Source organism: Schistocerca piceifrons, chromosome 2, assembly GCF_021461385.2.
Source record: "Schistocerca piceifrons isolate TAMUIC-IGC-003096 chromosome 2, iqSchPice1.1, whole genome shotgun sequence".
NCBI classification, from domain to species: domain Eukaryota; kingdom Metazoa; phylum Arthropoda; class Insecta; order Orthoptera; family Acrididae; genus Schistocerca; species Schistocerca piceifrons.
In genome coordinates this window covers 869798577-869812214 of record NC_060139.1, presented here as the reverse complement: position 1 = coordinate 869812214, position 13638 = coordinate 869798577, and the positions used below count along the sequence as shown (strand labels likewise).

The 13638-nt window shown below is 37.7% G+C and overlaps 1 protein-coding gene across 1 annotated transcript in view; it reads right to left on the bottom strand.

Moving 5' to 3' along the window:
* Nucleotides 1-10676: 10676 nt before the first annotated feature.
* Nucleotides 10677-13638, bottom strand: part of LOC124776279 (long-chain-fatty-acid--CoA ligase 1) — a 188157-nt gene continuing 185195 nt past the window's right edge. The window contains exon 12 of the mRNA XM_047251182.1: nt 10677-11782. Within this exon, the coding sequence (XP_047107138.1) occupies nt 11645-11782 (138 nt within the window). The 3' untranslated portion in view covers nt 10677-11644. The remainder of the gene's footprint in view (nt 11783-13638) is intronic.

Here is a 13638-nt window from a genome sequence, read left to right as displayed (position 1 = left end):
CATGCTACTCGTGAAAATCGGCCATTGCAAAAACAACAGTGTCACAAGATAGTTGGCACTGTAAACTTTGCTGAAACCAGTCCTGACCTCCTTCAGCGACAAAGCACTTGGCTTAGTGGAAGGTTCACTCTGTGCCTCCTAGTGGAAAAATGTGATACTACAAAAGCTCTGTCTACCAAAAATTTGGTTTGGTTTCTTTTGGGTGACGAGAGAGAGAGAGAGAGAGAGAGAGAGAGAGAGAGAGAGAGAGAGAGAGAGAAGCTTAGGAACAGTCACACTAGTGAAGGAAGGTAGGCTGGAGCATTGATTCTAAAAAAAAGCCACTTAGTACTGCAGTAAGAGGATGGTCATCTAGTGATAATGTATGGAAGAAATGATTTGTGCAAAGAAGTTGCAACATGTAAAACAATATTAGAGACTAATGCAACATAAATAAGGTGTGCATCTAAGAAACCTAAGGAAATTTTAAAGCAAAAGGGTAAACAGACTGATGAAAATGTAAATTTGCTTGCATGAAGAACATAGGAATTTATGTACATTAATACAGATAATTTGTAGACCATAGAAATGGTTCTCAGGTGAGATGTCTGATGCTTTGAAAGCCTCACAGTATTTCATCATCGCAGCTGACCGACATTTCAAGGTGCTACACACACGTTGCTGAGGAGTGACTGACGCCTCCTATTTTTGCTGGTTAAAATGTCACCCTTAAATGTGAGAGAGGAGGGAAGCATTTTAGTTACCACTGACACTGAGTGACCACAAAAAGGATATACACTTTCTCTAGTTCTGACTATAGTTGGTTGGTATAATAGTGAATTCTCCGTCATACCACCAGAGAAACTTAATAGGTTGGGCCTCCACCATTCATAGGTACAAAGCCGAGTGAAACTAGAAAATTTCAATCACTGTTATAAAAGTTCCCATAACAACTTCGCTGCTTCATATGATGAGACACACAACTTTGATATCCTCTTGGGGGGGGGGGGGGGGGCTTCAGAAAGTCCTGGAATCTTGCATTGCTGTTGTACTAATTTTTAAATAAATCACAGAGTATAACACTTTCCTTGTCATATATTGTGCCTGATTATCAAGTACATAGGTGGAATATACATTTGCCATCTGACAGCCTCCGAAAGACAATAATGCAGACTGACTGCGTGGCTCATGCACCATTTCCTTTTGTATAAAGCAAAACGGTCAAATACATTAAACAGTTGTTTATTTGGTCATTCAGACAGTTCTTGCCACCATTTCATTTCTGAGAGCTCTTTCAGCAAACAGAAACGTGAAAAAAATTGTCAAAATAGCTTTTGTGAAGTTCAGAAGATTGCAGAAGAGAGATCATTTTCAGTACAACTACCGCTTTGGGAAGAGCACATGATCCACTGTTTGAACACAGTTCTCACTGGTTTCTGGTTAATGAATTGTTTTAAATAATGGTGTCCATAATATTGAATTGTTTGCTCATCAGTGCTCAGACTATTGGAAAAAAAAGCTTGACATTTCATGAAATTCTTATTCAGAAAATCTATCAAGGGACAAATTTTGAAAAGTTAATCCCTCTTGTCACCTGTATTTCTGTTCAGATGTATGTTATTGTTGAAATGAAGGTGGCACTTGATTTCCAAATAACTGTTGCTGTTTCTACACTGCCGTGCACACCTTATATCAGAATACTCATATTCATTCCAACATAACTACTCCTGGGGAAGAGCAAGGCATCCAGGGAAGAGCAGTATACCTAATAGCTTTTTATGCCTTCATTGGATAACTTACTGGACTCGAATTTCGAAGGATGACAGTTCAAACCCACATCCAGCCACCCTGATTTAGGTTTTCTGTGATTTTCCTAAATCACTTCAGGCAAATGCTGGGATGGCTTCTTGAAAGTGCACTGCCAGTTTCCTTCCCCATCCTTCCCCAATCCGAGCTTATGCTCCATCTCTAATGACCTCAATGTCAACGGGACATGAAACACTTATCTCCTCCTCCTCTCATTGGTTAACTCAAATGTGTGATTATTGTTCTGCGTAGGATTCAGACACTTTCACTGGCATTCAAGTTCAGTACTTTTTCATAAAAAAAATTAATCAAAGCACTCGACTGCAGACTTTCCTTTTAATGCTGCTACCAAACAGCATTTGCACTGTTCAATTCCTGCTAGACAGGAATAGGTATATACCCTCCTTAATAAGTACTCAATATTCATGTTACATTTTAAATTCTTATCCATATTTAGTCCTTGAAATTTGAAACAATCAGGTAAGTTGAGGCAGTTCTAAGCTATTAAGTCACATTTTCCCAGTATTTTCATTTAAAATAAATGTATCATCAATAAATAAGGATGGAGCGGAGCAGAAATAGATGGGTAAATTATTAGCATGAAACAGAATTTTTCTACCTTCATTGTCACGTTTGTTGCAAATCTTGCTGCAGTGTATTTACATTCTTGGTCACTAAGTTGCTCCATGTGTTCCTGCAGTGAAATAGTATTGCTTCAATTACTGTTTCAGTATACTAGGGGAAAAATGGGACAGCATCTCTTGTGGATATTAATGGTAGGCGCTTGAATCCATATAGAAAAATTGTACTGTAGAAATGAGGAAACAGCAATGGCAAACAAATGGAGCTTTAAAAATATAGAATTAGCTTCGCAGTGGAAACTAGACACGTGGCATTCAGTCTCCGTGTGTCTGAACAGCAGTGTACATCAAACTGAACAGTAGACTTATGGCAATAAGGGAAGTGGATATCTATCTGCCCTTTCCTGCATCAAGAGCTGATTAATACAGTTGACGTCAAAAACTAGTAATCCTAAAGATACACCTACACTTCTTCAGAACAAAATATTTGACACATTTGCAAAATGCCAACAATGGAGTATTACATTCAGAAAACATATCTACATCCAACAAAGAAAGGAATTATGGATCCTCAAAAATTTCTAGTTAGCCCAAGAGTAAGCTTGGAAAATGCAGTGTCACTAAAGAACTCACATTGATAGTAGACATTTAACCCACTGGAATTGTTCCTTGAGAAAAAGAAATTTAAGGAAGAGAACATTGTCAGTACTTCTTTTAAATCGCTTTATTGTGCTCTGTTACTGAATGTTTGAAGGTTGATCTTTTAAAAAAATACTATTATCTTAAAATAAGGAGGTAACTCTGTTACATTAATCTGAACAGACAGCAGTGAACTTAAGATATGACCATGTGGAATCAATTAAAGATTATCTGATTTTCTACATTACTTTTATGAAATTTAGAAGAATTAATTTGTGAAACCATCATCACCATTAACTTTTATGTGACATTTTGGATTGGCGTAACTTTCATCTACCGATATCAATAAGTAGTCTGAGAATCCAATTCCCCCCATGCAAATCCTGTAACACAGAACATTTTTATTCCGTTGTTTTGTTGTCTTGTCAAAGAACTGAATTTAATTCTTAAGTAACTTCAAACCCCAGGGTTTTTTAATTTTTTCACTACTAGCATAGTACGAAACCTGTTCTATTATCCTTATATCTATAATTGTAAGACTGTCTTTGGTTTCCTTTGTTATCTATTTATCACAATTAATATCCAGCAGAACTTTACCAGTGACACCATTCACTTCTGAATTGTGGTCAACTGACCCATTCATATTACTTACTGCTGTAACATTCTTAAAAGGAGCAAGGTCCTCTATTACAGAAAATGAACCAAGATTATCTAAAATAACATTTACAGAAATTTAGGTTTTAAATTTGTGAAGTAAAATACATTACCTTTTCTGTGTAGAATATATTAGAGGGGGTATCACGGGAATATATATTATACAGCATATAATCCTGGTGATGTGAGATCATTTATTTTCAAATCTTAGTCACATACACAATGAACTAAAGCCAAGAACTCTGTGCATAGGTACGTGGCCAGATATTTTGGAGCAATACAGAAAATGGTTCCAAATTTATGCTGCCACAGTTGGCTTTCCTTACGTCATGTTTCAAGGCTCTGCAGTGAGCACTTTGATCTTACATGTTGTGTATGACTTGAAGCACTGGTTTCTTTTTAATCAAATCACAATACAGCAAATTCTTAGCTCAAATGTTAACTGATTAATTTCTACCAGAGGAGCAGCTTATTGATGCTCAACGGTGTGGTTATCGACAATTTCTACCAGAGTAGTTTCTCAAGATGTGTGAAGCAATTATTGCAAGAAACCCGGCCTTTGTGTTCCTACATAAGCTTGTCACTGCTCTGTCAAGGTCAAGTATGGTGCCCAACAAAGTGTGGATGACTGGCTTGCTCTCAGTTCATTCAGATTCTAACAGCTAAACAATCCAGAAATCCAATCTCACCAATTCACTCACAAATTCAGTCCTGGACAACTACATGCTAACAATAGTATTTTTGACTATGGCCTCCTTGTGAGTTTCAGAATGTGTACCTTTGCTGACAGCATATCACAGGTCATTTATTAGTATATGAGCAGGACCACTGACAGTGGACGATTTAAGCATGGAAAAAAGTTGTGTGTAAAGATGGATCATGCTGCATGTTGGCGTGAACAAACCACAGCATACAGTTTCATCTGAAGGTGCCAAGCAAAGTATGCCTTGTACAGGCAGGGTCAGTTGAAGATGACGGTGATCCCTTACTATGGAGAAAGTGCCTCAAAGGAAAAACAGAACAATCTCCTAGGCGATCTCAATAAGAAACACTAACGATCTAAAGCAATACACCACATTGACACTGTTGAATGTTACCAGAGTAATTTGATGATGAATCTATGGGAAAGAAATTATTCCCTTGCCCTCGCAGTTACTAGCTTGAATCACCACCGCTCACATAAGGGTATATAGTAGTGCACAGCTTGATCCATGCCTGTGCAGAGGACGACTAGAGCTAGAGAGAGAGAGAGAGAGAGAGAGAGAGAGAGAGAGAGAGAGAGAGAGAGTGTGTGTGTGTGTGTGTGTGTGTGTGTGTCAGATGCATTAATTTTTATTATTTTATATATAGCTGTTATTTTTACAGCAACTGTAGTGTATATACTGAAGGAAAAAAAATTCTGGACATCAAGGAGGAGTTGCGCAACAGAAATTAAAGTAGGTAGACATGTTTCCACATTTGAAAGATGATTTCTATTACAATTTTGTGCCAGTTGCATAAGAGTGATGCTAGTAGCACCACTATCAGGATGCAAGTCAAGTTTGTTTTAAATAAACGTTGAAACAATCGTGAGCATTAGTTACCTCATTAGTTACCTCTGAGATTGGACATGGTGAGTAGATGTTAGTCAAGAATGGCTTTAAGGTAACGAAGACACCTTTATCAGCACCTCACTGAAGTTAAATGAGTTTGTGTAATAAGGCTATGAGAAGCTGGTGGTGCTCTACAATTTTGCAGAAAAGCTTGGCAGCAGTGTAGCCACTGTACATTATTGCTGGCAGCATTGGCCACAAGAATGAAAGGTCACATGGCTTTACAAAGAGGGAAGACCATCATGTTCAGTGAATGGCTCTGGTACATCATATTGCATCTGCAGCAGCAATTTGAGCAGCAGTTGGCACCGCAGCGACACAAAGAACAGTTACAAATTTGTTACTTCAAGGACAGCTCTGAGCTAGATGCCTAATAGCATACATACCACTGACCCCCATGAACCATGGACCTTGCCATTGGTGGGGAGGCTTGCGTGCCTCAGCGATACAGATGGCCGTACCGTAGGTGCAACCACAACGGTGGGGTATCTGTTGAGAGGCCAGACAAACATGTGGTTCCTGAAGAGGGGCAGCAGCCTTTTCAGTAGTTGCAGGGGCAACAGTCTGGATGATTGACTGATCTGGCCTTGTAACATTAACCAAAACGGCCTTGCTGTGCTGGTACTGCAAACGGCTGAAAGCAAGGGGAAACAACAGCCGTAATTTTTCCCGAGGACATGCAGCTTTACTGTATGGTCAAATGATGATGGCATCCTCTTCGGTAAAATATTCCGGAGGTAAAATAGTCCCCCATTCGGATCTCCGGGTGGGGACTACTCAAGAGGACGTCGTTATCAGGAGAAAGAAAACTAGCGTTTTACGGATCGGAGCGTGGAATGTCAGATCCCTTAATCGGGCAGGTAGGTTAGAAAATTTAAAAAGGGAAATGGATAGGTTAAAGCTAGATATAGTGGGAATTAGTGAAGTTCGGTGGCAGGAGGAACAAGACTTTTGGTCAGGTGAATACAGGGTTATAAATACAAAATCAAATAGGGGTAATGCAGGAGTAGGTTTAATAATGAATAAAAAAATAGGAGTGCGGGTTAGCTACTACAAACAGCATAGTGAACGCATTATTGTGGCCAAGATAGACACAAAGCCCATGCCTACTACAGTAGTACAAGTTTATATGCCAACTAGCTCTGCAGATGATGAAGAAATTGATGGAATGTATGACGAGATAAAAGAAATTATTCAGGTAGTGAAGGGAGACGAAAATTTAATAGTCATGGGTGACTGGAATTTGAGTGTGGGAAAAGGGAGAGAAGGAAACATAGTAGGTGAATATGGATTGGGGGGAAGAAATGAAAGAGGAAGCCGCCTTGTAGAATTTTGCACAGAGCATAACTTAATCATAGCTAACACTTGGTTCAAGAATCATGAAAGAAGGTTGTATACCTGGAAGAATCCTGGAGATACTAAAAAGTATCAGATTACGTAATGGTGAGACAGAGATTTAGGGACCAGGTTTTAAATTGTAAGACATTTCCAGGGGCAGATGTGGATTCTGACCACAATCTATTGGTTATGAACTGCAGATTGAAACTGAAGAAACTGCAAAAAGGCGGGAATTTAAGGAGATGGGACCTGGATAAACTGAAAGAACCAGAGGTTGTACAGAGTTTCAGGGAGAGCATAAGGGAACAATTGACAGGAATGGGGGAAAGAAATACAGTAGAAGAAGAATGGGTAGCTCTGAGGGATGAAGTAGTGAAGGCAGCAGAGGATGAAGTAGGTAAAAAGACGAGGGCTAATAGAAATCCTTGGGTAACAGAAGAAATATTGAATTTAATTGATGAAAGGAGAAAACATAAAAATGCAGTAAATGAAGCAGGCAAAAAGGAATACAAACGTCTCAAAAATGAGATCGACAGGAAGTGCAAAATGGCTAAGCAGGGATGGCTAGAGGACAAATTTAAGGATGTAGAGGCTTGTCTCACTAGGGGTAAGATAGATACTGCCTACAGGAAAATTAAAGAGACCTTTGGAGAGAAGAGAACCACTTGTATGAATATCAAGAGCTCAGATGGCAACCCAGTTCTAAGCAAAGAAGGGAAGGCAGAAAGGTGGATGGAGTATATAGAGGGTCTATACAAGGGCGATGTACTTGAGGACAATATTATGGAAATGGAAGAGGATGTCGATGAAGATGAAATGGGAGATACGATACTGCGTGAAGAGTTTGACAGAGCACTGAAAGACCTGAGTCGAAACAAGGCCCCCGGAGTAGACAGCATTCCTTTAGAACTACTGATGGCCTTGGGAGAGCCAGTCATGACAAAACTCTACCATCTGGTGAGCAAGATGTATGAAACAGGCGAAATACCCACAGACTTCAAGAAGAATATAATAATTCCAATCCCAAAGAAAGCAGGTGTTGACAGATGTGAAAATTACCGAACTGTCAGTTTAATAAGTCACAGCTGCAAAATACTAACACGAATTCTTTACAGACGAATGGAAAAACTGGTAGAAGCGGACCTCGGGGAAGATCAGTTTGGATTCCGTAGAAATGTTGGAACACGTGAGGCAATACTAACCTTACGACTTATCTTAGAAGAAAGATTAAGAAAAGGCAAACCTACGTTTCTAGCGTTTGTAGACTTAGAGAAAGCTTTTGACAACATTAACTGGAATACTCTCTTTCAAATTCTGAAGATGGCAGGGGTAAAATACAGGGAGCGAAAGGCTATTTACAATTTGTACAGAAACCAGATGGCGGTTATAAGAGTCGAGGGGCATGAAAGGGAAGCAGTGGTTGGGAAAGGAGTGAGACAGGGTTGTAGCCTCTCCCCGATGTTATTCAATCTGTATATTGAGCAAACAGTAAAGGAAACAAAAGAAAAATTCAGAGTAGGTATTAAAATCCATGGAGAAGAAATAAAAACTTTGAGGTTGGCCGATGACATTGTAATTCTGTCAGAGACAGCAAAGGACTTGGAAGAGCAGTTGAACAGAATGGACAGTGTCTTGAAAGGAGGATATAAGATGAACATCAACAAAAGCAAAACGAGGATAATGGAAAGTCAAATTAAATCGGGTTATGCTGAGGGGATTAGATTAGGAAATGAGACACTTAAAAGCAGTAAAGGAGTTTTGCTATTTAGGGAGTAGAATAACTGATGATGTTCGAAGTAGAGAGGATATAAAATGTAGACTGGCAATGGCAAGGAAATCGTTTCTGAAGAAGAGAAATTTGTTAACATCGAGTATAGATTTAAGTGTCAGGAAGTCGTTTCTGAAAGTATTTGTATGGAGTGTAGCCATGTATGGAAGTGAAACATGGACGATAACCAGTTTGGAGAAGAAGAGAATAGAAGCTTTCGAAATGTGGTGCTACAGAAGAATGCTGAAGATAAGGTGGGTAGATCACGTAACTAATGAGGAGGTATTGAATAGGATTGGGGAGAAGAGAAGTTTGTGGCACAACTTGACTAGAAGAAGGGATCGGTTGGAAGGACATGTTTTGAGGCATCAAGGGATCACAAATTTAGCATTGGAGGGCAGCGTGGAGGATAAAAATCGTAGAGGGAGACCAAGAGATCAATACACTAAGCAGATTCAGAAGGATGTAGGTTGCAGTAGGTACTGGGAGATGAAGAAGCTTGCACAGGATAGAGTAGCATGGAGAGCTGCATCAAACCAGTCTCAGGACTGAAGACCACAACAACAACAACAACAACAACAACATTTGCAACATCAGTGGTGTCAGGGGAGAGTTCATTGGAGGGCAGGGTGGAGGCCTGTTGCGTTTCCTGATGAAAACTGGTTCTGCCTTGTGCCAGTAATGGCTGTGTGTTGTTTAGGAGCAGGCCAGTTGAGGGTCTGCTACCAACCTGTCTGTGTGCTAGACACACTGGACCTACACCTGGAATTATGGTCCAAGTTGCAGTTCATAAGAAAGCAGGAACACTCATGGTTATCCCATGCACCCTGACTGCGAAGTTGTACATCAATCTGGTGATTCAACCTGTCTTGATGTCATTCATGAACAGCATTCCAGGGAGTGTTTCCCCATCAGGTTACTGCTCTCCCACAAACCACCTTTGTAATCCAACATGCTCTACAGAGTGTTGACATTTTGCCTTGGCCTGCTCGATCACCAGATCTGTCTGCAATCGAGCACATATGGGACACCGTTGGGATGACAACTCCAGCATCATCCATAAACAGCTTTTAACTGTCCCTACATTGACCAACCAAGTTCAACAGTCACGGGACTCCATCCCACAAACTGACATCCAGCACCTGTACAACACAAAGCATGCACATTTGCAAGCTCTCATCCAACACTGGCAGTTACACTAGTTATTAGTGTACCAGCATTTCACATTCACAATGGCTTATTTTGTACTTACATTACCTGTGGTCTTACCGTGTTACTCACTCACATATGTTACCAAGAGAAATGTATTTCCAGAATTTCATTACTGCGGTTTTATTATTTTTTGGTGTTGCAATATTTTTTTTTTTTTTTTTTCCAGTCAGTGTATTTCAGAATAAAATTGAGTCATCAGTTGCACAGATCGTTTTACTTCAGTGTACAAATTCCGACAAATTAATTTGTCACCTTCACAAACTTACTATTGGTTTAGCAGATGCCAATATCTTCCTCATAGTTATAAGTTCCCTGCTGTTGGCACAATAGCTTGACATGTACACAGATGTGATTCATTTACTGTAAATTTATCAATCTGTAGTTATAAAAATCACATACAATATATGCAGTTTTGGACACATCGTGGCATTAAGCTTCTGTGAAGAAGATATTGACATCTGCTAAACCAATACTAAGCTTCTGAAGACGACAAAATAATTTGTTTAAACTTGTAAAGAGAAATAAAAGTATCTGTGCAACTGATGACTTAATTTTATTCTGAAAGATGTAGTAATGGTTATTAGTAATGCTCCTTATCTGGTTGTAATTATGTAGACCTACTTGGCTGATCAGCCTCACTATCAGTTTTTTCATGAAAGCCACTTGTACCGACTAGTTCTCCTTTCCTGAGAATCACAGTCCTTCAGTTAATCAGCCATTTCAACAACTTTTTTGCAAAATCTCTCTCTCTCTCTCTCTCTCTCTCTCTCTCTCTCTCTCTCTCTCTCTCTGTGTGTGTGTGTGTGTGTGTGTGTGTGTGTGTGTGTGTGTGGGTGTAGCTTTCAGTTTTTATTTTCTCTGATATCACATGTGGAAAGATGCACAATATTACAAGGTAAGTATCCTGTGTTCCTGGGTCAGCAGTAGATTAACAGCCAGCTGATGCAACATAAAAAGCTTGAAAACAAATATTTCAATATCTTGAGCATCAAGTATCTTTGTGATGTTGAAACCATTTTATGGATTTTATTAAAAACAGTTGAATTAAACGTAATAAAGGATTTTACTAAGAGAAAATCACAAACTATGGAATTTTATTTGAAGTTGCACTGATCTGACTTGGTGTAATTTTTTTGACAATCATATATTGTGTTAAGTATTAGAAAGGCACATGCAGTAACATCAGTAATTCACATATCTGACAGCAGAAGGAAAAAAAAAATATATTTAACGAAGTTTAAAACAACTTCAGTACCTATTTGTGTTTAGTGCATGTTTGCACAAACATCATTCTCATTGAGTAAATACTGACAATATTTTGAGATTATAATCAAGATGATGGTCTTTAATTATAGGAATTGCAGTACTAAATAGAACTAAACTTTACCTAAGAGCTTTTTTTTAAACCACACACAACTGAACCATTTGAAATTTGCAAGTGAATACAACAAATACAAAAAAAGATGTAACAATCACTATATTACACATGTATACAACAGAACACATCTTTAAATAAACCATTTTAACTATAAAAATGTTTTGTTCTAAAGCTGAAGTATGTTAAACAATTAAAAAGTATCTTCTTTTTAAATAAAAAACAATGTGTGTAAACATTATTTTCTACAAATGAAATTGCAATTAAGAGCTTAGATGCAGATTTTTTTAAAAGAATCAGCCACTCACTTGTGAAGTTTTTTAACTAGCAGTAATAAATTACACATGATCATTCAGAACATTAAATCGTTAACAGGATGAATGCTGTTTCTTAACATTTTTGTCATTCCAAGATCATATGCACTTTTCTTTCAGACATCCACATTCATTTATCATATTCACAAGTCTCACGAAATAATAGTCACAGTTAGTAGATCCATCTTTTCACAAAAAAATGTAGTTTTTGTTCTCATGAAAAACTTATCACATTGTTTTATGATCTTTAAATATATTATAAATAATGGAAATAAATATATTCAAGAAAAATGTAGAAACATATTCCCATGATTCTTACATGGTATCAGTATCACCTTCTCAGGTTCATAACTTGATCAGTTTTATTAACTTTTTAAATGAAATGTCTACGCGAGTTTTGCATACATATCTTCAATTTGAGGTTTGAAGTAAGCCTTCAGCTGAGGTCGTTTACTCTTCAGTGTTGGTGTTAATAAACCATTTTGTACAGAAAATGGATCAGGATGCAAATACACATCTTTAACCTAGACAAAAGACAGCAATTTTAATTAAATGTAAGAAGAAAGTACAGTTAACAATAGGTTACAGAAAACAGATATTGTGAAAAAGTTGACAACATTCCAAGCATTGGAACAGATGTACACACTGGTATGGTCTTAAGGAATAACAACAAAATATTTTGTAAAATGCAACAACTATGATTTTACAGAATGCTGTAACTAATGTAATAATTATTTTTCTATTGTTTAACCAGGTGACAGTTAACAGTCACCATTTTCAATGGAAATCTATAGGCATCTTCAGATCTGAACACAGGGTCTGAAGATTATAGTTTAAGCAGGTAATAGCTCGAGTGAAACCTGCAATTCTTGTCTGGTTAAATAAAATAAAAAAGAATACCAAGGTATGTACCAGGGAAAAAGAGATATGTGATGAATGAACAATGAGTATATGAAGCAACAGAAACACATTTTTTTACAAATGTAAACAATATTGTAGTAGAAATACTAAAAACAAGATCTTAAGTCCAGGGTAACTAAAAATATGCGAACAGTGAGAAGATAATTATTACTATATTTGGCTGTGAGTGCATGGTTTAAACAGAATAATAATTACACTTGTACACACTTGTCAAAATCCAATATCTGGCAACATCACAGTTAAAAATCAACTGGACAGAGCAAAATTTTAATAGAATACACTTTCTTACCACTATTTGATTGTACTAAAATACCATGACAAAAATAGTTTAATAATTTACTGCGCAATTACTGTTAGCTTAGCTTAGTGTAATGGTAATAACTCTGTTAATGCTGCAATATCAGGATGGTGAAATATACTCAGGCTTAATCTTTGCTTTTTGTTGCCAACTCTTTCCTTCTTTTATTGTATGATAAAATTAGTTCATAAACCTAACTGAAGGAATATGAAAATAAAATAAATGTAATAGCCAGCAGCAGTGTAAAACAGAAGTAAGGCAAAAGAAGGACAATGGTTGTGATAAGGAGTAAAAGGAAAAGTATAACAATGGAGTGGGGAAGAAGAAAGAGGAATGTTGAGAAAGAATTTTGTTGTAAAGAAAGTGGCTTTGTGGATTTTATGATTTTTGCGATGGTTCTGCAAGCATTTGGGTGTATGAAAAGTATCCACCTGCACGGAGAGTCCAATTACATACTAAATTACAGACACCCATTAATAGGATGGATGAGATAGTTCTCAGGTCACAGGACTGAGAAAGACTGTCACCAACAAAATGATAGTGCATAGGACAGCATTCTGGATTGGTAACTGCTTTGTAAATTATAACAGAATGACATAGAATAGTGTTCTACATATAATGTATATACAATCCTAGCAGCTGTATTTATTAAGTTGCAGTACGAAAAATCCAGCACAATTATAGTAAAATGGAGAGAGCAGCTTTTTTTTCCCAAAGTAGCAGCTTCCTTTCCAGTTTACTCAAATTTAGACAGAAAAATTGTGAATATCATTAATCAGTATAATGATTGTTATTACAAAGTACAGATTAAGTTTCTATGATTTCCTTGTCTTTTGCCAGTGTATACCTTGACTTACTCCGCATCTCTGAAAGTTCTCCTTCTAGATGGATCTACAGAACATAGTGGATGAATGAATGAATAAAAGATTGCCGCAATATAAGAGCGTTCCTTCCATGTGTACTCTGCCCCATGCTTGAGAGGGATCTTATGATGGATACCAAGGAAATAAAATACTTGGGGTGCACTAAAATAAGCACTGCTGCCTTATGGTAGATTGAGGAATCTACAAAGACTAAGGGAGAAACACCCCTACAGAAAAAGACTCGGTCCTCCAGGTTGAGGATTGTACGCAGGGCCAGTAACCCAGCTACAGAAAACTC